The sequence below is a fragment of the Struthio camelus genome, chromosome 1, assembly GCF_040807025.1.
Source record: "Struthio camelus isolate bStrCam1 chromosome 1, bStrCam1.hap1, whole genome shotgun sequence".
Classification (NCBI taxonomy): Eukaryota; Metazoa; Chordata; class Aves; order Struthioniformes; family Struthionidae; genus Struthio; species Struthio camelus.
Window position 1 is genome coordinate 68,286,624 of NC_090942.1, and position 27,429 is coordinate 68,314,052.

General features: G+C 43.9%; 1 protein-coding gene across 2 annotated transcripts in view; it reads left to right on the top strand.

The window, feature by feature from the left end:
* Positions 1–3,729: 3,729 nt before the first annotated feature.
* The window catches only part of TMTC1 (transmembrane O-mannosyltransferase targeting cadherins 1), a 151,033-nt gene continuing 127,333 nt past the window's right edge, over positions 3,730–27,429 (top strand). Inside the window, exons 1-6 of one of the 2 annotated variants that reach the window (XM_068946587.1) lie at positions 3,941–4,043; positions 15,458–15,577; positions 16,801–16,978; positions 18,700–18,773; positions 19,972–20,148; positions 22,169–22,375. In XM_068946587.1, the coding sequence (XP_068802688.1) occupies positions 16,823–16,978; positions 18,700–18,773; positions 19,972–20,148; positions 22,169–22,375 (614 nt within the window). In that variant the 5' untranslated portion in view covers positions 3,941–4,043; positions 15,458–15,577; positions 16,801–16,822. Of the gene's footprint in view, positions 4,044–15,457; positions 15,578–16,800; positions 16,979–18,699; positions 18,774–19,971; positions 20,149–22,168; positions 22,376–27,429 lie in introns of both variants that reach the window. The other variant, XM_068946578.1, reaches the window with a different exon arrangement.

A 27,429-nucleotide genomic window follows, 5' to 3' on the forward strand; every position in this document is an offset into this window, starting at 1 on the left:
GCAGATAGAGAGTTTCATCCTGGGGCTATTGAAATGAGTTGCAAAACCATTCAGTAACTGACTACAAGCACAAATCAGTTGTACTGGTTACCAAATGGCTTAGTTTAAATGTAAAATTATTTATTCAGACAGCAAGAAACTACTTACACGTGCTACTTTTGAAGTTTTCCTCTAGCTATGACCATATGGTAATTTAACTTTTAAATTGTATTTACCGCATTCTTATACTTTAATCAGCCAAGGCAAAGCTGAACTCTTCAGAACTCCACATTTAAGCTTTCAGCCTAAAACTTTTGCTGTTTCTTTCTGCCTTTGAGCTGCTGCCATCTTTAGATAACACCAGATCAATCAGTATTTAACACTTTGAAGTATAACAGTTCAAATGTGTATACTGCCTTGTATACTTTGACTTACTCAGAGTGGAGGCTAAACTTTCTTATTTGAGGAGTAATGAGCTCTGCTCAATTAACAGAGCAAGTTTTGTGAGCATTGCACATAATTAGTTCCAAGGTCTCCATAGCCTTAACAGTCATTTGTTAACAATCTTTTTATATAGCTGGCATGAAACTTGTAAATCAAATACAAGTAAACAGTCAAATAACTGAAGCACTTAAACTACACAGATGATTCCATAACTCAGGTATACTTTTTTGGGAAGCAATTTGGCTTTAAATTTCAGAAGTGATGACATGGCTAGTTTATGCAGAGAAAGAACCAAGGTTTGCAGGACCAGGAAATACTTCTTATTAGACCAGCTATTTTTGGAAGTGGCAAAGAAGCTTTGGAACAAACCATCCCTTCACTGGATTCTCTTCTTCTCTCCTCCCTCCCGTGTATATGGATGCATGTGTTACAGACTTAAGACGTAATATACAGCAGTTCTGGATGTGCATTTTCCTATTCTCTGAATTCTTACATTTTGTTGATAGTTTCTTAATAGTTGGTCAGGAATTCTAGAAACAGATAACATCCTTAATTCAGGCTATGTCAGTGGCTAATGAATTATGAGGTAATCTTTCACACTGTAGATTAGATTGAAAGAAAAAGACCGTGTGCCTGTATTTCAGTAGGTCATGGTGTTCAGGACAGGTGGTCTTCCTCTGTGGCTGACTGGAGCATTACTTTGTCTCTTTCAGAGTCCTGCTTAAGGGAAGAAAGTAAAGATCTGACCTATTTTTTTATCCAGCATTGAGAAGTGCTACTAGTGTCATCGCCTATAAAAGAACCTTGACAAATCATAACATGTTGATAAGTTTGTAAGAAAAGAGGTGAGAAAATAAGCAGGTTTTTCCCCATTACAAACTCTAGGTTGTCCTGCTAGATGAAAGCTGATTGCCAGTGATAGGACCCAACTAAGAAGAACGAGGGCAGAATGAGTCTCTTTCCATGCTTTCTGCTGCTGTCAAGCATGGTGGTTTCTCTGTGTGCTGCCCCTGACACAGAGAAATCACCCCAAGAGACCTATTGAGAGCACCAGAATCCAGCAGTGTGGCAAGGAAGCAGAAGGTTGTGCTGCTCTTGCTGCTGAGTGATGGAATGAAGGAGAAGGGAAGGAGGAAAGAGGAGAAGGTTGAAAGCTTTTGGTGGGAAAGGCTGTGACTTATCTCCGGTCTATGCTGGAGACAAGATGTGGGCCCTGTTTGGAGGGACAATTTGTCAAGGCCTAGTTGCGCTCCTGGGCACTGGGTTTGTGGGTGACACAACACCCACATACTAATGAAAGCCCTTTACGCTGCCTGGCTCCCACTCAGCAAATCTGCACCCAAGAGTAGATAGTTGCTCATTCCCGTTACAGATTTTGTTTGGCAGAGTAATTCAAGATTTCAAATGTTACCTGAATTCCACTATAAGGCACTTTCAGTCTTTCAATCTGTTAAATTATTTTTTGCCTCTGTCAATTTTACAGTTTTCCCCCCCTAGTAACTGTCAAAATTTTAATTTATGTCAACAAAAAGGCCCAGCTTGACCTTTTAGACATCTCAGGAAAAGTAACTTTGTTTCCAGAGATTCTGGGCACTCACTGGCTTCAGTATTTCAGCGCCTCTGGATATCCGGCTGTTTCTATTTATATGTCTATGCATATATGTTGGAGTCTAGCTTTATGTACCCAAACCTGAAAGCTCTGATGGTAATGAATACCAATACACCATAACGAGTGGTCTCCCATGCTGGGGAAAGCTCTAGGGAGCCGGCTGCTAAAATTCCACCAGCCCCTTAAAGGGAAGTTTGAGTGATGGCCCTGCTTCTGCTGGAGTTTTCTTCTGTCCTGGATACAGACATGCTGTCCTAGTTAGTTAACTGTTATTCTTAGCTATTATAAAAGTGCATCTGAAAAGCCTGTTTTCTTTCTATTGCATTTGGAAAAAAACAGATCCCTCCAAGTGCCAAATATTCTGGGGAGGAAAAAAAGAAAACATTCCTGAAGAAGGATTGCCCTGGACGGTCTACAAGAACTCTTCACTACTTCCTCTGCTCTCTTTTTCCCACGCGCACACATGCACTCACACACGCATACACAGCGAGTTGAGTTGCGCAAGCTGATTGCTGAACTCACCCATACTCAGGGTATTTTTTCCAGAAGCAAATTCAGAGCATGTCCAGCAGGTTCATTCACCTAACTTAATCTAAGCTTCTTTGCCAAGCAGTGTTATTTCTTTATTTGGCTATAAAAGGTGGTTTTATTTGAATGGTAAAAAAGAGTAATAGAGTCCTTTTTCTCCTATTCCCTAAAAGAGCCATAGCCACATAACCTTTATATGTGCCTGAGTAGAAGAACTGAACAAGGCCTTTCCTTGGGCAAAAGTTATTGGGAGTTACTAACACAAGCAAGGAGCTATGTGGGAGAGAACGGGCTCCAGCATAACGCAGCCATTAAAGTAATGCTTTGGAGGATGCAGCGCTCAGGTGATGCGTGCGTGATGGACCAAAGTAGGGAAAACAAGTTCCGTGGCACCAAAATGCCTTTCCAGCCTGCAGGATGTGGTGGGGGACTGTTTGGGACAGATGGTGCTGCAGCGTGGATGCCGTGGAGCAGTGTGGATGCTTCGGATGTCGTGGAGCAGCATGGATGCTGCGGAGCAGCATGGATGCTGCGGAGCAACGTGGATGCTGGGGAGCTGGCTGGCCCGTTCCTGCTGCCAGGTGAAAGGAGCGCGGAGGGAGGCTGGTCCCGGCAGGCCTGGCCGTGAAGGGGGGGATGGCCGCGGGGAAGGCAGAGCCCCTCGCAAGGGGGGGGGGGGGGGGACCACAGGGGAACCTGCCACACCGGGTCCGTCGAGGCGGTGCTTCGCCGCGGGCTCCGGCCCCAGGCCAGCAGCACCCCCTGCCCGCCGGGGGCCTGGGGCTCGCCGGTGCGGGGAGCCCCGAGCCCGGGCCGGCGGCGGGCCGAGGTCCGGGAGGGGGTGACAGCGCAGCAAGGAGCATGCGTGCGGGGTGGGGGGGGGGGAAGTGCGGAGGGGGGGGGGAGGAGAAGGATGATGATGAGGAGGAGGGAGGAGGAGGGATGGCGAGGGGAGGCGGCTGCTGTTTATTTGCAGCCGGGCCGGCTGCGGCTCGGCACAGCGCGAGCGGCCGGCGGCGGTCCCGCTGCCCGCCCCGCGCCATGCGGGCGCCGCTGCCTGCCCGCGCCGCGGCGGTGGCGGCGGTGGCGGCGGCGGTGGTGGCGGCGGCGGAGCAGCGCCCCGGAGCGCCCCGCCCGGCGGCGGCCCCCGGCCCCGGCCCGGCCCGGCCATGGTGACGGGCTCGGCGCGGGGCTCCCGCAGCCGGGACCGAGCCGCGCCGCGGCCGCCCGCCCCGGGCTGCCGCTGCTCGGGGGGCGGTGGGGCGGCGGCGGCGGCGGTGCTGGCGGGGCTGTGCGCCCTCTGCTACGGCAACTCCCTGCGGGGCGAGTTCGTGCACGACGACGTCTGGGCCATCGTGAACAACCCGGACGTGCGGGCGGCCACCCCCGTGGCCGCCGCCTTCGCCAACGACTTCTGGGGCAAGCGGATGGCCGAGAACACCAGCCACAAGTCCTACCGGCCCCTCTGCATCCTCACCTTCAAGTAAGTGCCGCTGCCCCGCGCCCGGCCCGCCCAGGGGGGCGGCAGCGCGGCGCCCACCGTGCCCCGACGGGCCGGGGAGGGGCGGCGGGCGCGTCGTCCGCTCGCCCTCCGCGCTGCTGCGCGCCCGCCCGCCCGCGGCTCCGGGCCGGGGCTGGCAGCGGGGCCGGGGCGCCGGCCGCCCCCGGGGTCGCGGGGAGCCTCCCCGGCGCCGCCGCCGCCCGTTCCCTGCCCTCGGCTCCGTGATTCAGCATTTCTGCCGGGAAACGCCGCCCCGGGACGGGGAGCCGCCGGGTCCCGCGGGGCCTCGGCTGCCGCCTCCCCCCCTTCCCGCCCCCGGCCCGTGGGGCGCACCCAGGGGCAGGGACTGTCCTGCGGGAACTTCCCGCTTTCCCGGCAAAGTGCCCGGTGTCCCTCCTGGCTGGGGAGCAGGTGTCGCGTCTGCGGCAGGCTACCGGGGAATGAAAGGGAGAACCGAGCACTTCAGAAAGCTCTTTGAGCAGCGAAGGGTGTTTGCGTTGAATTCCCCTCGAGTTCCTCCTCCCACTCATCCCTTCCCTATATCTCCAGGACTTTTCTCCACGGTTGAGTGATGATGTCTGAAACTTCCCAGCTGCTGTTTTGAAGCAGACCCGCAGTCATTCTTACCTGTCTTCCCAACGCTAAGCTAAGGGGTCTGCCTCGAGGATGCTGCATTGTTTCTTGTAGCCAGCCCGGCAGCTGCAAGTCTCTCGTGTCAGTCACTGAGTTTTCAGTCAGCCCCGTCTGCTTCAGATCTTCTCTGTGTACAGCGCGCAGCGGAGTCGAGGAGGAGCTTTGGTTGTAAAGGAATAAAGAGGAGCTGGGCAGCAGCAAAGTAACTGACAGCTACCCTTGCTAATCCTAGGAGGAAAACCAAGGCCTCGCTCTCTTGCAGGGCAGAAGAAGCTGTAGCAGCCCAGCTTAGTTACAATTCATGCAGCTAGCGTGTTACCCTTTGCGGTAGCTTGTTCTCCTCTTATTGTGTTCTGATGAAATGCTAATAATGGTGAATGCTTATCGTATTTTAGTACTTAAAAATTATTTGAGTGGGGAGGGGCTGTGCTGCGGAAGGAGTGTAGCCAAGCGCAGAGTTACAGGTCATGTTTAGCGCTTGGGTTTTGTCTGTAAGTGAGCGGTAAAGATGTTCATTACAAACCCATGGCAGGCAAAGGAGCAAGTTACACAGAAAGCAGAAAGTGTAGCAGGAGGAGGTGTTACTGATGGCTAGAACCTGGTAGACTCTTCCCGTTGAGTCACTATTCATTAAAATACCTGACGTTTATAAATAACGTTCATGGCTATCTGAAAATAGTGCGTTTCTATAACGCAAGACAAGTTTAGGGAAATGCAGCATCCCTTTGGTACTCCCACAGAGCACCTGCCACCCTTCCTGTTGTAAAGGCAGGCTTGGAGATAACGGCAATCGATACCCAGCTACCTGGGGGAGCAGGGACTGCAGGGGTCAAGGGATGGAATATCCCTGATAAAGCAAAACTGCCAACAGTACAAATAATTGCAAGCTGGACTGTTAAGAGCAGATTTTATACATTCGCCTTGAAACTGTTCTAAGCAGGTTTCTGTAAAGAGCAACAGTGAAGTAGGCAGCAACGGGCAGAGTTAGCTTGGTGCATGCAGAATGCCTTCGTCATCATGCATTCAGCCAAATTGCTGGTGTGGTCTGATTAATCCATTACTCCACCGTGGGTAATCTGAGAGGTGAGTGGACCTGCATATATCACCACTGACTGTATTGCGTGCTGTGTTGGCGCTGGGCTTGGCCTCATAGATCAGATTGCAGGGTTGAGGTTACGTTATGCAAATTAGCAGAAGACTCTTAAACTTTAATAATGCAATGGAAACTACACGCTTTAATTCACACTGTATGCATCTTAACTCTGAACTGGCTTTGCTTTTACTATTTCCAAAAAAATGTGTGCATGTGTGTAGAATGAAGTGCGATTCCCATCTAGTCCTATTTAAAAATCAGTAAGACTAATTCTCACTAATTCTGTGAGCAAGACTTCATCCTCAAATGCTTGTAATAACCATACTGAAGTATGCAGATAAAATGTAGGGTCAATGCCCGAGTCATTTGCTCACTGGCTGGCATTACATTTGGAATAAGGAAGAAATCATCTATCTTCCTGATCCCTGGCTGCAGAGGAAAATTATTTCCACTGTGTCCCAAATGTTCTTTCAGCCCTCTGCTTTCTCCCTTCTTTCCCGCTCATTTCTACCAGTACAGTGTCCAAAGAAGACCTTAGGATCTGGGTGGAGTGGATCATCCAAAACCAGCACTTCCAAATAGCTTACAGGGAGCTCTTGCCAAGTGGTGCTGAGCTCGTGGCTGAGCTGCATACTGCTTGCCTGAGCTATGGGCCCTCCTGCCTGCCCGTTGTGATGTTGCTGGTTGTGCTCTAATCGGAGAAAGGATTTATCCTGCTGGATGTAAAATGCTCCACAGAAATGGACTTTTAACAAAATTGAAAAGAACATAGTTTGTTAATATTCTTGCTTGAGATGAGTGCATCCATTTAGGATACTCAAGAAAATTGTGTGATGCATGTATTGCAGGATCTCACTGAAAATGGGAGGCGAGGAAAAAACCATTTTGGTCTCTCTTTCCCTTTCTTTCTTTCTCTTTTTTTTTTTCTTTTTTTGTCTTGTTTTACTTTCTGCTGTGCTAGTGTGACAGGTTAAAACCAATGCATTTTAATAGTTGTATAATTCTTTATACCTGACTGGCGGTTGTGCTGCTGTGGCATGAAATTTTCATCTGAAAAGGCTTGTTTTGAATCTTACTGTAATAAGACTCAAAATCTGGGCGATCTCCAAACTGCACGTACAGAACAGATGTGCAGGGTAGGCTGAAATTTGTATCTACAGATCTATCAATCTTCAGAAAGTTTGTCTCAATCTCTTTGCGGTCCTTTGTGCCTGCAAAGATAAGAGGAAGGACTTGCCCTGGGACCTCTTCATTAGACTGGACATATACTACATATATGCTGCATGTTCTGGAAGCGATCTCAATTAAAAAAAATTATCACCAATCTGTCAGAAACATCTTAAGGAGACACTGCTGAAATTCTGTAGCAGTAGTTCAGCATGCCTCAGTTGCTGGAAATCTTAAATGACAGTCCTTATTCCAGTAGACTAATGCTGCGGAGCCAAACAGCGAGAAGAGCTGGAGTATTTGACAGTATTCACACAGGATCTGTCAGTATGAATGTTCAGAGGAAAACATGAGTGGCCTATGTTACTAAAACCATTAAGTAAAACTTAAAATGTTCACAGAACTGCTGCAATTTTTTGCGTGGGTGAGCATAGGAAGGAAAAGAAAACCCTGGCAGTGAACATGAATTCTTCAATTAAATTAGTCTGTGTATTTGAACTTCTCTCACCTTCTTTCTTGACTTCAATAAACTAAAGAAATACTAAAACTAGTTGATTTATAAATATTTGTATTGTACTTTGGTAACTGCTAGGTGTCAGATCTAGCAGAACTCCCGATCTGTGAAGGGTTTCAAACGGTAGGGAACGGTTTTCCTTAGTCCTTAGGAAAAACTTAATTCACGCTATCCAGTGCTGTCACTTAGTTGTTAACGTGCAGCTATTTTCTTCTCTGAGAAGGGATGTGTTATACTTCTTTCTGAAGGAAGAAGAAAGCTTTTGGGACTCAGGATATACTATTTCTAGATGACTTACATATAAAATGTTAAGAGGAAGGAAAAAAACCCTTACCAGTTCTGTAATTCACTCCAGTTTTTATATTTAAATAGGGTGGTTTCTGGCTTACACCTTGTCTCCGCTAACAGAAGTTCTGTAAATCATTTATTCCCTTCATAGCACTTCAGTTATTCCCTGGTTCTAGTGGTTTTGCAAAAATATTACTCAACTGTTGAAGCAGAAGATGAAATCTTTAGTATACTGCCTTAATTCTGCTAGGTTTTTCTCTCTCCCTTTCTCTCTTTTGCTTTCAAATCTCCATTTAGGTAGATTTTCATCACAAAAAAACAACAGGTAGTTGAGGTTTGATGTAGTCAGCAACATACCAGACCTAGCCTGGAGTGATGAGAAATTGTGAGGGAAAAATCCTATTGAAACGTCAGAACACCAAGTTTTAAAGCTCTTAGTCTGAGCTCAGCCCCCTGATTGTCCAGGTGGGTGAATGAAGGCCCAAGGGAAGTGAAAGCCCTGCCTCCTCAGGCTCTCTGATATGGGGTTGCAGGCACCGTATACCACCCTGGCAAAAGGTACGTGTCGGTGAGGGAGGCACGAGATGAAAGACTGGGGGAAAAGGTAATGACAAGTTTAGCCCTCACAGCCATCGCAAAGACTAGGGGCAAAGACAGTGAGCGAAGAGCCACAAGTGATACCTGGCCTCCCTTGAAGGAGGTGGAAGTCACCATTCACTGGAAATTTGCTTGGCTCTGTGAGAAAAGGGTACAAAGGGGTGATTCAGTGGTGCTTGGGCTGGTGGTGGGCGGCTGTCTTGGCGCTTGAGGCTCTGGGAAGGAGAGGAGCTGAGGGAGATCCGTGCTTTAGGGGAACTGAACTCTCCTGCTGGACATAGTAAAAGTCACCTGCGCACAGTTTGCTCACAGAACCATCCTAGTAGTACTCTGATTGCTAAAAAGGGGGGGGGGGGAAAAGAAAGAAAGAAAGAAAAAAAAGGTCTGTGCTCACCTGTTCACTGCAGAATGGATGACCCGCCAGCTCGGCTGGCAGAGGCTACTAATCAGGGATAGTTTAGATAACATACATGTTTAGGAAATAAATGCTATCCTTCAGCAACCGTTCAGCATTCTGTGTGGGCACTGAGAGCCTGATATAAGATCACTGGTGGCTTTGGATCAAAGCCTTAAGTGACTGTGAGCTTGGGTTAGATGTAAATATACAGCCAAAAGGAGAATCAATTCAATAACTCACTGCCAACCTTCTGATCTATCTAGTTGCTTACAGCTGATCCTTCTGTTTTTTCAACTGTATCGATGGCATGAGTTTCAAGGACAGGGAGCTTAAAGAAAAAAACAGAGTAAGAAGAAGGAGACCTTAGATTTTATTTGTTCTTGATTTAATGTTGTATTACCGTTTGACATCACATGGTAATATAGTGAACTATAATGTGCCAGGTTAAATGCACAATGCACAAGTATTCTCGTCTCTCTGTACATCTATATCAGGGCAATATCACAATGTTTAAGATTATGTCAGTATTTCTTCTCTATAGCTTAGTCTAATATTTCTACCTTAGCAATAGCAATCACTCTCCATACCAATATTGTGATTCCTGCCATGAAATTGATATATGATTGCTGGAGCCGCAATGGGCTAGAGTTATAAGCAAGGTGAGGTTTGCGAAGAGGTGCAGTTGCTTTTATTAGGACAGTTGGGCTGTAACTGGAATATATGGACACACTGCTAGGCACGTAAGTCTTCCTGCTGGCTAACAGCAGATTGTTTTGCTGCCATGTTAGGTCTGGGAGAGGGTGCGTGTGCCTCAGCGCTTGCCTGCCTTTCAACTCCAGGACTTGCTCATATGAAGCTGATGCACAGAATATTATTTTTCTTCCGGCAGACTGAGTGTAAGTTTTGTTTTGAAAGAGAAAAGGTGAGCTAGAATGGAATGGTTAATATGTAGTAGCACTTGTCTGATTTTTTTCCTTCCTTTGGTTATAGGCCTGGGTTATGTTCCTTTAGGGACACTAGCAGGGTCACTTGGGCTCCTGTGGACGGGGACCGGAGAGTTGCTGGAGAGGGTGGAATATTCTTGGGGAGGCTTTCGGAGATGGCAGACTGTGGCTGCCTTTTGAGTTTAAAAGCCTTTTATTTTGAGGGGAAGGGTTCGTTAAAAGATCCAAGCAGATCCTCCTCAAAGATTTGGCTTACATGAATCTTGTCGCACCTATGTTTGCTGCTTTTCTTCATTGATGCGTTGTCTATCTAACACTTACTTTAATTCCTAGGGCTTTTTTCTCATCCAGCCTACTATTCCTCTTGCACTAGTGTCACAGTTGATTTTCTTTTGTCTTCGTTTGTCCGAAAGACTCAGCTTTGGCCAACCTCCTTCCTCACAGGAGCATCCCTGTCAATACTCTCCAGGGTACATGCAAGTGAAGTGCTCTGGCTGCTGCTGGTCAGCTAAGGGCGTTTCTCTGCATTTACGCACTGTGTTTCTGACTGCTTTCCTGGGCTTTCTCATTTATCGTCTCTCTTGTCTTAAAAACAAAACACTGCCCTCTCTTCTCTTCCCCCCCCCCCCCCAAAGAAAACCCTTGAGTGTCTGTCTGTTTTCATACACTGTACTTCTCTTCGCTTCAGTATAAATGAGGACAGCTTGATGGGTTAAAACATCCGAGTTGTTTGGTTATATTGCTATTAAACCCTGGGATGTATTTTACTCTCTGTCTATACTTACTCAGGGAAACTTCCTATCAGTGCAGAGCTGTACAGCATTGCAGGCTGCTGCTTCGTGTATCGCAGTACCTTCTGGTCAGCAGTGGGATGATAAAAAGTTTTGTCAGATGTTAACTTCCTTTGTTGTCTTGCTGTTACAGAGATAATATTTAAGATTAATTTTTAAGATCAACTCTCCTTTGTTCAAAACGCGGCTAAAACGACACCTGGTTTGTCAGCTTGTATATTGCCACAGTGGTCTGACTTTTTTTAATTTTCCAGGGCCTTTTTATGAAGACAAATCTAAAGCCATGTGAATAACATGTTCGGTATCCTTAATGCAGGGGAGTGATCATCAAACGACACTTTCTAGTGTTTCACTAGAAATTTCTAACACGTTTACCACTTCCCAGGTGCTGTCCCTTCTCAGTCTAATTGTAATTTCTGTTTTCTTTTCCTAACCATGCTGGAAAGCAATAAGCTGCTTAGAGTCCCAGCCCTTAGCTGGTGCTCTTGCAAGCGGTGACTGTCGTGCTCTGAGGGAATTACTCTAGCTTGGGAACTGATATGCCTCTGTTTTCTCGTCCATCCCTATTGTATATTCAAGTAACAAACCATTTAACCGTTATTCTCCATTTAATTCTGAGAAATTCATATCTTCATATTCTACAGTACTGTGAAAAGCCTGCCAGCCCAAAGTACTGCTATGCCAGGAGAGCTCTGCTGTGCTTGTGCTAGCCATCGTCTCAACATTAGTGCAAATGAGGCTTATTTTCTTTTTACTGCTAGAGATTTTTCATTAATCTTTGAATTGTTTCCATGTCGAACTTTAACCATTGTTGTCACTGGTGCAGCTGCACCATTTTTGGAATACAAATGCTCATTTTCCTAACACACAATAGATGCATCCATGAAGACTATTAGGCGATTCCACCATGCTCTGAAGTCTTGCATTAGTTTACATAGACTTTTTCTTCGTCATACATATCACACAATCATAAAAGGCATGGAAGATCACAGGAAGCTTAACTGATCATTGTACATTACTTTAACTCATAAATCTGCACGTGAGCCAGCCTCTGTAGAAACTGTGGGGTTTTTATGAGGTGTGGGATGCTCTGAGAATTTCCATTAAGTGTTACTTGCTATAACAGATTATTATTATTATGCTGTGCATTTCTATTTCATAACATATTTTGTTTTTGTTAGTCTGTTGAAAATAATAAAACAGATTAAGCTAAACAAGAGCTGCCCAGGGATAATAACAAGGTCTATAAAAAGAAAAACTCTCCAATTATGGTTTACAGTATTATTAAATCATAAGAGCTCTTATAAAAGGTTGAATGAGTCTTTGTGTGCATAAGTGGGTAAAAAGCACTATATTAGAGCCTGGGGTGCTGGTGATTATATAACACAACTGGCTTTGGGTTTTAAAAATGGAATTGGTTTTTGTGAGCCCTTACTCTTGTGGCACAACCCCCTTTGGCTCTGGGTCTGTGAGCGTGAAGTCACTGAATCCCATCGGTTTCCAGGGCTTTTTAGTGCTCTGCAGGTGAATTACTTACCTGAGGAGGTGTATCCCTGCCTGACTTGTCTAGAGGAAGAGTAAGTGCCCTTTGGTTGAGAGCTGCATGGGGCACAGTCCCGGCTCTGCAAATACCACTCCTCCAACAAGTAGCTGGGGCTAGGAGGAGAGAGGGAAAGTAGTTAGCTGGGCTTGTGGATAGAAGCTGCATGTTTTTTTAAGGGCAAGAGTAATTTGCTTTCTTTTAGAGAGCTCTTTTACAAGCTCTTTGATGGCATGTTTACTCAGCAGACCTTCAGCAGTTGGTGCCTGTGAAGGTCTCTTTCTGAGACTGCAGCTACATAATTACTTTTCCTAGAGTGGGGAGCGGAGGAAAGGGAAAGCTGCCACGTTTATACCATAGGTGGCGAGGCAAAATACACCAAAAGCAAAGGATCGCATGCACTTTGCTGCTCCAGAACAACATCTGTTAGCCTTAACAAAAGCAAGGGATTTCTATGTTAGGACTATGTAACTCTTCTTTTGGTATACCTCCTGCTGTGGCATGTAGTTTTGGGTGTGACTCTGCAAGCTGTGGATGCTGCAACACTCGGACACAAAGAGCAGTGCTGGGACTAGAGTCTTTCCTTGGATCCATGTTATCGTGCAGCTGGCTTCTCCCTGAGGGGGACAGTGATCCGCACTGGGATTCTTCTGGTGAATTTTTCTGCTAGCGATGGCTTGGGTCATGCAGATCAGCTCTATTAGAAAATGCCTGTGATGCCTCCTACTATCAAGAGGTTGTTCCTTGGTCTACTTGCTCTTCTCCTCTTTTTCCCAGGGGCTTTTGAGGGCCTTTGCATTTGAACTGTTATTCTCCACTTTTTTGCAGCCTTAGCACACTCTTTCCCTTCAAGGACGCTTTCAGACTACTGGAAGGCAGCCATGTGCGTGGCTGCAGGTTTCATCTGCAGTTTCACTCCCATTTAACTGTGCTGTAAAATGCTTGCTTACTTATGTCAGGCAGTGAAGGATCATGCCCTGTGTTGCCCGTTACTTTAATGGTTTCTAAACGTTTCCTCCAGAGGGAAGAAAGACCCATCTGGATATCTTGCTCCCCCTAGATCCATGCATCAGCTCATTGCTGAGATCTCCCCAATGGCCCTTCTGCAGGCTGTGGAAGGCGTCCTGCGAGGGTTGTCGTAGACGTGGTGCGCTTTCACCCCGCCGTTCGCACCCGTTGCCGGGCAGGTGTTGGAGCTGCGCCGGACTCTTATTCCCTGAGCATTGCACAGGGTGCTCCCCTGAGGAAAGGCCTCACTCGTCGGAGATGATGGCGTCTCCCCGATGAGCATCCCATTCCAAGGAGCACAGTCACTTGTTTTGTTCAGCCCCACATATTTAGAGTACTATTTGGAGACACCTTTCTGGCTTCACAGACAGTTCAAAAAGTCTGGCCAGCCCAAAGCATCTGTTTTCCTAGCTGAGCTCTCCTACAAGACGGTAACATTCACATCTTTCTTACAGGTAGTGCTTTGATGCAGACAGATGTTATGCTTTTCATATAGAAGGGACTAAGGTTCTCAGGCTGGTACAGCGCTGCATGTTAGAAAAGGTGATAGTGCTGGTGCCTTTTGGGCTTACAAGTTAAAAAATGAAAGATTTCCCCATCTGTGGGTCGGTTTAGAAATGGGAACGTCAGAAAACTTCCCTCCCATGGCAGAGTACTGTTCCTGTTCATGAATGTTGTGTTGGAGAACCACCACTTCTTATTGAAGCCTACTTTTGAGATTCCTATCTCTATTTTTCTTCCTTTGTTTGCTGAGCCATATACCGTGTGTAATTACTGCAAGACTCTGTAGTAACACTGATGCCCGCAAACAAAGAGAAGATTGCATCTCTGCAAGGGTATTAATGTTTAAGTAGGGGCAAGTCATTTGGGTTGATTTGCTTATGCTCTCTCACTCCCCCACGCAGAAGCTGCTTTGTAGTTGCTCTGCTGTGGAGCAAATTTGGCTTTCCATAGCACACTGCCTTTTTTTCCCAGGGGTGGCTGAGTGTGCTGGGGAGCTTTACGATGTTCTTGTGACTCAGATTAGAGCTGTCTGGAGCCCTAGATTTGCTCACCCCTGTTTGACATATAATAAACTTAACCACTGTTAACGTTTCAAAATCATTCTGCTGGGATTGTTTCAGGACAAAAGAATGTTTCCTTCATTGCCATTTGGCCTAATTTCTTATGACAAAGAGCTGTAGCAGCAAAAAAAAAAAAAAACTGCTGTGAATATAGCACCTGCACACATTCGCATTTAATGGTCATGGGCCACCAAAGATGGTATTCAAAACACACACAGAGGCATGCTTGTGCTCAGATTTTGCTGTTTACTAGAAGGCTTATTCTAGTAGCATGTGGTGTTCTGTTTGTGTTTTGTTTTGCCTTTATTCTTAAAAAACAAACAAAAAAAAACACAGGGGAACAACCAGGTGGTGAGGCTGGTGCTTTTACATAGCTGTTTTCAATATGTTACAACAGGTAATTCTCAGCTCTTACAGGCCTTTTGGGCTTTGCATTTTGTCCAAGAAGGGGCATGAAGAGCACATCATACCTTTGGGACAGCTGGCCTGATAGGGGCAGGAAGACCAACCTCCTGCAAGGTCCTGATTCTTGCTAGTAGACCTGTTTTGCTGGATGGGAAGTGATGTTCAGACATGATCCATGTAAATAAATGAAAGACTTACGTGAGTGTTGTCAAATGTTGTGCTTTTAGTGTTTGGTCCTGGTGTCTTGGCCAAAAAAAAAGAAAAGGAATTCTTCACGTTTTGGTGTGTGGGTCCACATCACCACATCACCTGAGCCTTGATGTCTCCACTGTCCTCACCCACTCAGCAGGCCCCTGGCCTGCATAGGCCTTCTCCAGAGATCAGGCTGCCAGAGCATACTGTTGGCATTTTCAAAGGGACTGCACTCCATCTGACTGATTTACAGCCAGGATCACTTCATTTGTATAAAGAGCTGGTCTTACAGGAGGTCCTTGCTGTTGTGCACATCTGCAGGTGCCTCTGGGTTGAAATTTTGCTTAGACTGTCATTTTGAGCAGTTTGACTCCTTTTTGGGCAGGGTGGCCCCTTTTTGGCGGTGCTGCCCCTCATCCCAGAGGGGTGCTCTGAAACCAAGATTTAGGCCTGGGGGTTCCCACTGCTGCAGCATATTTGCAACTGAAGCTTTGTCTGGGTGTCTGTTACTGCCATTTGTTGTGTTTTTATCATCTAGTTCTGGTAGATAGGAGGGAAAGTGATGCGTGCTACAGACCTGAAGTGGTTTGCAGGAGAAAAGGAAAAAAAAAAGGCCCCAACACAAACAAAAAACCCTCCTTCAAGTATTCTTGAATCACGCAGACTGATGTCTTGTCAAAATGTAGTTGCGTCAACCTGTACTTCAAAGTGGAAGGTCAAGTCATGCTAAAATCACACCTCTCCCAAACTCTGCTCGTTTCAGCTCTTGCCTCCACAAATACTCCAGTGGGAACAAAACTGGAATGCACAAGTAAGACTCCTGTTAAAGTTGGACTGACCTGGAAAACGCAGCCCTGGACAAATAGCACTCTGTTGCTTATGAGTAAGGAATGTAGAGAGTATTTATAAAAAGCATATGTTGTCTGTGAGGGCCAGACACACCACACCTCCTTTGTCTTACAGAAACTAAGGTGTTTACATAGCAGGAACAACTCAGTGGCGTTGCTGTGGAACCATGAGTAGCGTGGCAAAACTGAAACCTTAGTAACAACAGGAAAAAGGATTGCTAGCCTTTTAACATGTTTACATCTACATGCAAAATATTTGGATTGATTCTTTTTTTTTTCTTTTTTTACTGATTGTCTTTTTTTTTTTTTAATGTTCTTTAACATTAATCCTTCCAAATTCCTTGCTTGTATATGGAATCCTCATTATGTAGAGACACCGTGTACATAGGTATTTGTCCAAAGGTACAGATATGGTTAATTCTGAAGAGAGTCAAGTTATCTTCAACTGCACATAAAGCAAAGCCTGTCAGCAGCTCTTAGGCAAGTTGGCTGTAAAAAACAGTCATCAGAAAAATGTGTGAATGCACGTTATGGATTAAGTGCTGTAACAGCTACTTACTTATTTTGTTGTTATGGCAGCACAAATAATGAACCCTAATTGTCTCATCAAGATTGAGTCTAAAGAGATGTTAACCAACTTAAGTCGTCACTGTACTTCTCATAAAAATGATGGTGACTATTAAAGCAGCTTGGTGGTGTAAACCTGATTTCAGTAAAGCACTCAAATAAATGCTTAGCCTTCAGTACGTGAAAGTATTTTGAAAGTTAAATGGGAATAAATGTGCCTGTAACTTCAAGCATATGCTTCAGAGCTTTACTGAATCCTTGCTGTTCACAAGCAAATCATCTCTTCCATACTAGAAAATAACTACCCATATTGTAAAGCTGCCATGTGGCTGAGACTACTGCGGAAGATGCCAACAGGGAAATAGGACAAGCGCTGCACTTCTAACATTGGGCTGCATTATTTCCTGCTATGGAAGCGCATATATTGCTTGACAGCAGTAAACTTAACTTAATGTTACGGCACAAGCCTCTCCCGTCTTTGCCAAATTCAACCACGTATTTTAAAAGGAGAGTCAGGGAAGTGGTTTCTTTTTAATCAGATAAACTAGAAGTTCAGAGTAATTTTCCCTAATTAGTTTAAGAGCACTTACATTAGAAGACTGCAAACGAGGCAAAAAACATAAATCGGAGTATTTGAAAAATGTCCTGCCATTACAAGGTCTAGTTATGGCTCTGTTTTGTTTTTTTACAGGCTAAACATATTATTGGCTGGTATGAACCCCTTCTATTTCCACGCAGTGAATGTAATTTTACACTGTCTAGTGACGCTTGTGCTGATGTATACTTGTGACAAGGCCGTGTTCAAGGACTGTCGACTTGCTTTTGTCACAGCTCTGTTCTTTGCCGTGCATCCCATTCACACCGAGGCTGTAAGTATGTGACATAGAAGCTAAAAATAAATGTAAACTTTAACTTTAAAAAAAAAAAAAACCTCTGAGCCATATAGAATATGGTACTTGTGATATTTGCTTGGAGAATCAAAGGTGGAAGTATATATAATAATTGATAAAATAGTTGTCAGGAATCATTTAAAATAAAGTGTATTAGTATTTGCCATTTTTCCGCTCTGGTGCTAAATTCTAATTGACAATCCTGATCAGTGATGCTAAGAATGAATGGACAGTCCTTTGGATGACAAAAGTGCGGAGTCCCACTGTCTCCTGAAACCAAAGCACTTGATGAGGCCGCCATCTCCTGCGGAGACATTGTTCCGTGTCTTGAGTCTTTCTCCATCATCCTCGATTTAAGGGAGAAAAAGTGAAGGGAGCAATAGCCTGTATTGTGGACAAAATCACTTAAGATAGATAGATGTGATATGGCCCATGGATTAATTTATATGGCTCTTGATTAAAAGTTAGGAATATCATTCTCGGAAAAAGTCTTTAGTTTAATAGAAAAACATCATGGTAAGTTTACAGTGTAACAGCTCGTATTGGGCTCTTTTCTTTACACTATAAGAAAACATTTAAAGACATAGTCATTCTAAAGCTACATTCTGTTAGTTTTGAGAGTTACTTTTGTGGATAAAAAGAGACTTTGAAAAGGAAATGTGATGTCTAGCTATCCATATGTTAAAAAGAAATGCATTTTTTACCTAAGATACTACTGACATCATAGTGTCTTGTTACAAGCCTTTGTAAGTTAGTGAGTGAAATGACCCCCATGGCTGAGAACTTTTTAGGCGAGATTACCTTAATAACGAAAAGCCGTGAGCTTTACAGTTACTCCCTGCGCTGTCTCGTGTGAACTAATCAGCTGGGCTCCTTTTGATAAAACAGCTTTTTAATATAAGGGAGGTTTTAGAAGAGGCACTCTTTATTTTTGTCTGGGTCAGAACTTAAAAAGGTTAAAGCAAATGCCAGAGCGCTGAAGATAGCTTAATTGTGAAATCTCAAAAGAGGCAAAATTCCAAAGGTCCTTTTGTTTGCTTTATGTACAACTTTTAGATCTGTATGAAACGGAATATTGAAATATTTTGTAACAAGAATGTTTATACTTTCTTCTTCAGTATCCTATTTCTTACGTAAAAGAGTTCATCAATTAGTATCAAGAAAAACTCTCCTAAAATAGATAATTTGGAAAGACAATAAGTTACATGTCACTCTATTACTTTTTGATGATAAAGTTTTTTCAAACAGTAATTATTAAGTCATTCCTATACAATAAGTCTACTCCAAAGACTTGTTCTTTCATTAGTTTTTAACAAATCTCCATTCTGGAAGTTTGTATGCATCTCATTTGGTCCTTATTACATAAAATTAAAACAGATCCCCTCAAAATGGAATTGTTCTATGCAATTTTATTAATATTTAAAAAATAACTTAAAGAATGCCTTAATTGTTGGGTTACTCGTTTGTTTCGCCAAGGGGGAAATGCAGCAGACAAAACTGAGTATATCCTACACTAGCCTAATAATGTTTCGATGTGATGAGGGAGGATAAAAAAGATTAAAAAAAAAATTCTTACAGTTTAAAAAAAAAAAACAAAACCCTTGATAATAGCAGTTAGCATGAATCGTTGAAACAGACACTGAAGATACCTGCCTTTTTGAATACCTGCTTTTACATCTGTGTGTCTCTTTTCCTCTTAGGTAACAGGTATTGTAGGCAGAGCGGATGTCTTAGCCTGTCTACTCTTTCTGTTGGCTTTTCTCTCCTATAATAGGTATGGATCTTTGATATCAGTTTTTATAATATGATGAGATGCTCTAGTTTGTTGAGGAGACAAAAAGGAAATCTGTCAGTTTTGGTGAATGTTGGCAGAGTTGCTTCTCCCAGCACTGTAGCGCGCCAAAGCGCTCTGGTCCCTGCTTCCAATTCAGTGCCAGATAAGTAATGCTTATAAAAATGAGTAAACATAAAAAGAGAACTCAATGCTTGAGATATCCTCCTCCACTGATATTTTCAATTGACTGTACACCAGACAAGTGTCTGTAAAGCTGGGCCTAAAATTATCAAGAAATGTTTCAACTGACGGCAAATCGTCTGTGTGCAGAGTGAAGAACGGTAACTTGTCTGCTTTCAAAATACATGGTGCGACTGCGGGACTCTGAAATATCCCATCTTTGAGAGTGGAGGGCTATGTCTAGACACTTAGGGGTCCTTTTCAGTTCAAAACCAGCATTCTTTGCTGGTGGTCTGTGTCCTAAAACTGTAACTGAAAAAGTATAAATAAGAAATAGCTTTAATGTCGCAGAGGGGGTTTCAGTCCCTTTCATATTGTTATCTCATTTAGGAGCGGCATAGTGCCATCATAGTCACATGGAAAAAAAATGCTTATGTTCCTCCTGGGGTGTCTGCTACAAATCTATAACACTGTGTTTGTCAGAAGGTTTCAAAGGAGGAAAATTGGTTGTCACCCCTGTAGGGGCTGGCTAGTTTGTTTCTGTTTGGCTTTGATTTCTTTCTTCACTTCTTCCTTCTCGTACGGGTTTAGAGGCCAGTTTTGTAATGATTAGGACTCATCTTTGACCAAGACAAGCGTGGGTGGAATGGAGGCGTTTTTACCTGTATGGTGCATTTTGTCACTTAAGGAAAACTAAGCATGTGTGTTCTGTATGATGGAAAGCAGGTGTTTTTCTGCTCCTTCTGTCTTTCTACTTATTCTACCTTCTTCTTCCTTGCTTGTCTTTTTTTCTTTCTCTGCTCAAATTCTTATTGCATTGCTGTTAATTTTTATGTCTTCTCTTAATGTCCTAGTGCCTAAACCTTTCTTCGTTTATCAGCAAACAGTGTAGATTATCCATGTCACTTATTACCATAATCTTGAGAAATTGAGGAAAAGTGCCTCAATGTTTGTGTGAATGCAGTAAAGATGAAATTAATAGAGGAATTGAAATATTTATATCAAATCTGTTTTTCAGGAGCGTGGATCAGCTTTATGTTGGGGAACATTTCCCTCCCACTGCCTCCCCATTCTTTTTGCTGCTTAGTTTATTTCTTGGGACGTGTGCAATGCTGGTGAAAGAAACTGGAGTCACGGTGTTTGGTGTGTGCTTGGTTTATGACTTCTTTTCCCTCTCCTGCAGTGGACTCAGACTGTAAGTAACATGGTATGCTTGCTATAGTTTTTGAGTGTTATCACCTGTACATGCAAAATACGTTATTCTTTTATGTAGCAGAGTGGGACATAGTCTTGCCCTCCTGAATTGCATGGCATATGTTTGTGACAAATTTGAAAGGCACCAAGATTTCATTCGATATACTAGTGTGTTACTTTATTGCTGCCTGACACTTTTGCTGGGAAAATAGATCAGATTATTAAATGTGAAGAACTGATCTCTAAAAGCCTCAATTCACTTATGGAGAGCTCTGGTGAGTCTAACACTTAGTTTTTCCATGGGAATTTTGACTGAAAGCATCAACATCTTAGAAATTCTGTGGCTTAAATTTTTCCCCTAGCAGCATCTGCTTAACTATTCAGTCTCACTGTCAGCTGTAGAAATATGATATGAATATTAGTAGTAAAATCAAGTTTGGTCATTTCTGTCCTTACAGAAAGGAAAGTCCAGTCAGTTTTGGAATGACTGGAATAATTATCCACTGTTAGCAGTCACTGAAGGAAAAAACAAACCCTTTGATCAAGTCTTTCAGTTGATAGAGGCTGTTTTTTATCCGTCTGTCTGCCAAACCACACCTGATGCAGATCTATCGTCAGCTGAGCAAACGTAACAGCTTACTGCCACTGAAAACGGGAGGTCTCACTCCTGTCGTCACTTCCCGTGTTCCTACCTGTGCTGTCCCACAGGCCCTGGAGCTTGTCACACCCCTGCGTGAGCTCATTTTTCTAGGTTAAAAAGAGATAGTGAACTCCCGTATCTGCAGTAGTGAATTAAATCAGCTCCGGGAAGGGTTTGGGCAGTGCCAGAGCTGGCACAAGGCAAGAGCAGCAGGATGCAGAGAGGAGGAGAGGGACTTCCCTGCTTCATGAGCACCAAGCTGTTAAATTGCCTCCATGTGTGTGTCCGTGTGCTCACACCCGCCTGCTTTCTGTGTGTCCCGCGCCCTGTCTTCCCTCCTGTTTCAGCCCTTTCTCTAGATCCTAATGGGGTTTGGATCAAAACGCAGGATCCTCCCTCTGGCCCCTTTTGCAGCAATAGCAATCAGAGGGCAGGAACGGCAAATTGGCAGAAGCCTTCCTCTGTTTTGACTAGATAAGTAATTTGTCGCCATGCAAATGGTGGGCAAGTGGCCAGTGAGGAATTTTCTGGGGACTGACCGCCAGCACGCTTGTAATGCTTACATTTATCGTGTGTCAGGTGGCGTGGCGGGAGCTGCCTGGCTAAAGATAACAGAAATTTTAATTAACCAGGGGAAAATCTGTGCATTCCTCCTTTTCACCCTTCCCCTCAGTCTCCCCCTTTCCTTAGGTTCACATTCCAACAGCCTCTTCACATTTTTTCCTTGCTTCAGTGACATCCAGTAGCCCAGATGTAACAGTTTATTTAGCTTGCTGGAGTGAAGGGCTGTGGTCCAGATGTGCTACATTTTAATATTTGCTCTAATTGCATGTATCGTACACTTTGCTATCTGTTTGTGGTGCTCAGGATTGTAGGATTGTATTTGATTTTTAAGGGGTAACAGAAAACAGGCAGCCTTCTATGTGCCGCTGAAACTCATCTCCTTCTGTTCCTTCCTCCAGCCCATGTTTTTTGCAGATTTGTTTTTGTTTAAACAAGAGGGAAAACGTTTTGTTGCAAAAAAAAAAAAAAAAAAAAAAACTGGTTAAGAATTACACTAGGTTCTTCCACACTGCGCTCCCCATCACATGGGGTCTGGAGAGCAGCTTCATACTGGAGGGCTCTTTTCTGGTCTCTTACTCTAGTTCTAGTTAGGAACCAGTAAATTCTGTATTTCCAGCACGTAGAGACTTCATGTTTTGGACTAAATAAAATGTTGATTGCAGGAAGGTATGCTGGTTTCCTAATGTACAACCTCTTGATAAGTAAACACGGGGGGAAAAAAAAAGAACAAACCCTAAAAAGCCTTTCCTCTCTTTTCTCTTCCCCATTTTTTTTCCCCCCCTCCTTTTCTCTGCTTCCCAATTCACTGCGTAATCAGGAGAAACGGGGGGATCCATCAGAGGCCTGCACGGCAGCCCGCGGCCTCTCCATCCGCCTCGCTGCAGCCGCCTCCGTCGGGCAGGGAGAACGGAAAACACCGCTTTGCTCACCGGGGCACCTGGAACTCCTGCCACCCCGCGGCGCCCGACGAGCCACGGTCTGGGGGCCTCTCCGTGCCCAGCAAAGCCATGTTGGCCATTCGTAGGTACTGCTGGCTACCAGCCATTTTGTTTTTTCTTTTCTTTTCTTCTTCTTCTTCTTCTTCTTTTTTTTTTTTTAAATTGTATCATATTAGGTATTTTACAGCTGATCATATCTTACAACGTTGAGAAACATTAAACTTGCCTTCGGCATTCTTATCCTGAAATGTGCCGTGATTTTTCTGGTGTTACTGGGGAGGGAGGACAGGAAAAGGTGGAAGGAGGGGCAAGGGAGGAAAGAGGAGGGAATCGAATGGACTATTTCTTCTGCTTGGGAGGAAGGGAATATCTGAGGAATGTAGGTACCTGGAGACTTGCTATGCTGTCATGGTATTTGTAGGCTTTCCTTCCCAGTTGCACCACAGAGAAAGTCAAATCTGTTACCTTAGTTTGAATGTGAAGAGTGGGAACACATACATGAACACAATAATATCTGAAATTGAGTGAGGGCAGTGTGAGCAGGGTATTATGTGATATTGCTATAAATACATATATATATATATGGGTATAATTTCTGCATGCGTGTGCTTATATGCGTATGTGTATATGTGCATGTATATGAAAATAAAGGTAATGCTCACTTTTGCTTTATACCTAAGAATTTGCATATATATGGTGAAAGCTGGGCTTGGGCAGTAATGGAATGATTTTTATTGGTAGCATGTAGCAGTTCTTAGCACGGTCCCTGCACATCTCATTTGGGAAGGAAGGGCTCTCCCTTAATTCAGGGTCACGCTCTGACAAGGTGCCAGTGCTCATTTTGAACAGCATGGAGTTGATAAGAGCATTTAGCAGGGTATGACTCTTGTTGTGGATCTGCGCCTCAGTGTTTTTTTTCTTGTAACCTTGACCTTGTACAAGCTCCACTGCAGCCCCTGCCCAGCTTGCCCTTGGCCATGCCTCACTTGTGTTCTGAGGCGAGGCTAAAAGTCATTGTGTCTTTGGGGCTCCCTAAAAGACTATGTGAAACCAAAATGCAGATTTAACCCCACGTGGGAAGTGTAGCCAGCCCACAGGATGTACAGCTATATGTAGAAATAAGTAATCTTAGGCACCCACTGCCTGTCCAGAAAAGCAAGACAGCTTCTCTAGAATAAGCAGGTATCTAAAAGCAAATGAATACGGAATCAAAGTGTTTTGGCTCCAATGCTGTAAAGGCAAAGTTTTTGTCCATCACACGAAGACTTTTTGGAGTCCTCTCTGAAACCCAACAAGGATTTTGTCAATGTATCTCTCTCTGATGGAAGGCACTTCCCTTCTGTGTTAATTTTCCTCAGCAATTCCTCCTCGAATAGAGTTTGCTTCTTTGAAAAGGGCCGTTCACTGTTGATATCCAAGTGATGCCCCCATTGTCTCTTCCAAGGTGTCTTCAAATGTTTTACGTTATTCAAGTTCAGAAGAGCCACCTAACTCCGGTGAGCTAACGGGCTTCAGCTGATTCCTCCTTCTAGAAATGCCACACTGCCAAACTATGGGATGGTGATTCCTGCAGGTGATTTGAAGTCCGGCTGTCCCAGTGAAAAATATGGCAGCTTTTAGGATCCGCACAATGCTTTGTTGCTGGTTTTTGTTTTTAACTACAAAATAGCTACAGTATGATTTCAGTTGGAGACCTATAACTGCGAGTTTCCCCACGCTGCCTGTTCCGTGGAGGAAGTGTTTTGCTCCCTAAATAAGTCAGAAATTATCCACTGCAGTTCTTTGTTCACTTAGCAATCAGCACCTGAACAGGCCCCACATAGCATTTCTGAAGTCTAGGAAAGTCTACGATGTTTTACTTCCCACATAACATTCCTTGTTAAGTAGTTCAGTGAGGACTGGCTTTTTTGTTTTTTTTTGTTTTGTTCTTCTTTAATAATCTTCTTGCTGCATCAATGTTGATTGTGTATAGGCTGTTATATGAAATCCATAACTTGTCCAATCATGGAGTATGTTTTGTCTGTACGTAGTTTAAATGGTTCAACCCACTTAAGAGCTTCCAAGCTGCAAAATGATAGTCCTAATGTTTTGTCTGCTTGGTCAGACTTGTGTGTGGTTGGTTTTTTGCTTTTGCTTTTAACAAGGAGCTGAGTGGGTTTGGTTGTGTTGCGTCTATGTGTGGGAAAGCATGACAGAAAAGTGGAAACGAAGTCAAGACTTTTCAGAGTGGCTGAGTGCCAGCTGCTCCAGCTTTGAGACCCTTTTGGCAGTTGGAAACAGCTTCTAAAATTGTTAATTAAATTTAATTCTTTTCCTGTATCCCCAACTGAATAGAGCAATTAGATAGGCGTGGCTGACCTAAGTTCTTTCTGATATGCCAGGCCAAAATGGGCCGTCCAAATGCATCTTTTAATATCTTGCCTCAAAACTGTAGTACCTGATTACTGTTCCAGGAGTAATTGTAGCATGGACACCGGTGCAGCTGCTATTCCTGACCTTTGCTCTCTCCCTACTTCTTTGAATGCTCTCTGTCTGTTATTTGCAGTTGTTTCCCTTTTCCCTGACAGGTACTATGGTGGAGAATGTCAATATAAGAAAGGTCTTCTGCCTTCCTCCATCTTCTCGTTCCTTGTTTCATTTACCCCCGTTGCTTTCCTTCATCCTACTGCTCCTTCCACCCACTTTGCTTTATGCTTGTTCCAGACTCCCTCTTTTGGGACCTTTCCTTTTTCACACTGAGGAAAGCCTCTGGTTTCCTAGCTTCTTGAGCAGAGGCCGCAGAAGTTGCGTTGCAGTGATTGTGCCTGTGGAACAGCTTCAGGGGGAACTTGTCCAGGTGGCCAACTGGCGTTTGCTTTTCTGGAGCTGCCTGCTCAAGCAGTTTAAAGGATTTCTGCGTATGGCAAATCAAGCTCTGCTTGCACATAGCTACTTTCTTTGTGAAAAGGGGCTCTCGTGGTGTAAGCTTCTCTTTTTAACTGACTCTGTGCAAAACAAGTGCAATTGCCTGTTATAAGATGGCTCATTGCAAGATGCCCAAAGCGCATTTGGCTTGATCCCCAGTGGCTGAGAGGGAAGACTGTTATGGCACATTCGTGTGGTAGTTATGCCTGAGACCTTTGGAAGAAAGTATGGGAAGGGATGATGTACGCTGCTGTAACATAGTATGTCCCAAGGTTGTGTTAGATTTCCTCTAATAGTCACATACACGCGCAGACATATACTCGCTCACTCACCTTCCAGTCAAGACTTTACTTCTTCTGTGCTGTTCTCATACCTTACAGGAGGTGGTTCTGACCTTGATATTAGTGGTCCTCATCAGAGCCTTACGCAGGACTTTTGGCTTCTCAGGCCCTCATTCTGCATTACCCTGGACTAATCCCTTGAAACAATGGAAAAGGGATCAGCAGGGTGGTATAGCCATGCTGTAGTGACGTGGCCTTGGTAGAAGTGGTCAAGCTAGGTTTAAGGCAAAGAGGATCAGGCTCTCTGGGTTTATGGTCACTCCTCCCTTCCTCATGTGCTCTAGCATCCTAGATATTTGTGTTTAGGATTTGCCAAATAATGAACAAAATATTGCTGAAATGCTATTAGTGTTTCTTACTCACTAACTTTCTGTATTGCTGCTGTGGCTAAGCTGTCTTCTGGCTGTCATGTTCATTAAGTAAGAGTTATCTTGGTGTGTTTATCATAAGCCTTATCAGAAGCATCTCTGGGGGCTGTCCAAATGCATCTTGTGATATGGCTGTATCAACTGAGCCATTTGAGAGAGGAGACTAGAATGGGCTATTTTATAACAAGATGCTTATTCTTTCAGCTGATATGAGCAATGTTACCACTCCCCAAAGTAATCATATTTTAAAAAGAAACTTCTCTAGAACACTCTTGGCAATCTTCTTTGCTAGTTTTTGCCTTACTCCAAATTCTTGTTTCCTCTGAAGGTAGTATAAGGCCAGATAATATCTTCTCGTTGGAGCGTGACTATATTCATGGAATGACAGCCATATGCTTGAACATCAAAAAAAATAAAAAAAGCTCCCACAAGCTTTGCAATTTGAAGAGATCTTCTCAGTTATTGATCACACTGAAGAGTGCTTGCAGTTGTATGGAACAGCAGGATTAAACGTACCACAGCTCAGCTGACTCTCAATGACATCCATATCAAATAGGGGTCTGTGGGCCACTACCTAATCATGACTGTGGTCTTTCTCTTCCTTCCATTTGCTAAGTCCTGTCACAAGATGGATTAAAATAGTTTAAGCACTTTCTGTACACAGTCTTTCTCTAGTTGGTATTGGCATATTATGTGAGATGAATTAGGAAGCACAGAAAACAATTGCTCTATTAAAATACAGTCCATCTTAAAAAAAAAAAAGAATCCTTGCTACATCTGATAAAAGATAGGAGAAAAAAACAGAAATTGCTGTCAATTATACAAAATTTACTACACAGTTACTTCTCTGTAATCGTTGTTTCTCTGACTTGAATAGGTCTCTTCCACAGCGAAAGGGAGGGGAAAAGATTTTAAACGGTTCAAAAACTCAGAAGTTGGAAGGCAGATTGGGCAAAATCATGTAGCTTCAAGTACCCTATTTAGTGCACCAAGTGGCTAGTTGTAAGCTCTTCATTTAAATAAAATAGCTGTGTACTGCTTAATCTATACTTGTAAGTAATTATGATGTCATCAATTAGCTTTCTATGTAATAATAATGTATTATCTATCTTGCTACTAGAGCTAACTGAAAAATGCAGGAAAATGTAATGGAGGAGTTATGGGAATCATTCTAATGAGCAGTAACTAGAGCTAGTAATGTAAATTCTTGGTGCAGAGAGATTTCTGTTCTTTATTGTCATTTGCTCTTACTTTCACCCATCCAGTGAATGTGTGGGTTGCAGTTCTGTGTGTGTTCAGGAGTGAAGGATGAGTTAGTCTGGAGAAAAGTGTAGGTCTTCTCACCATAATTTATTGCAATTTTGGGGGTTGCTGGCATATGCTACTCAAATGATGTAATTAGGATCTCTTAAGAGTTTTATCTGTTCCCCTGAGTTTGCAGTTTTAGGGCCTGAAGGAGGCTGTTATGACGGTACTCCCTCCCATATGACACAAGTGGAGAATGCAAGACAGAAACTTCCAGGTCAA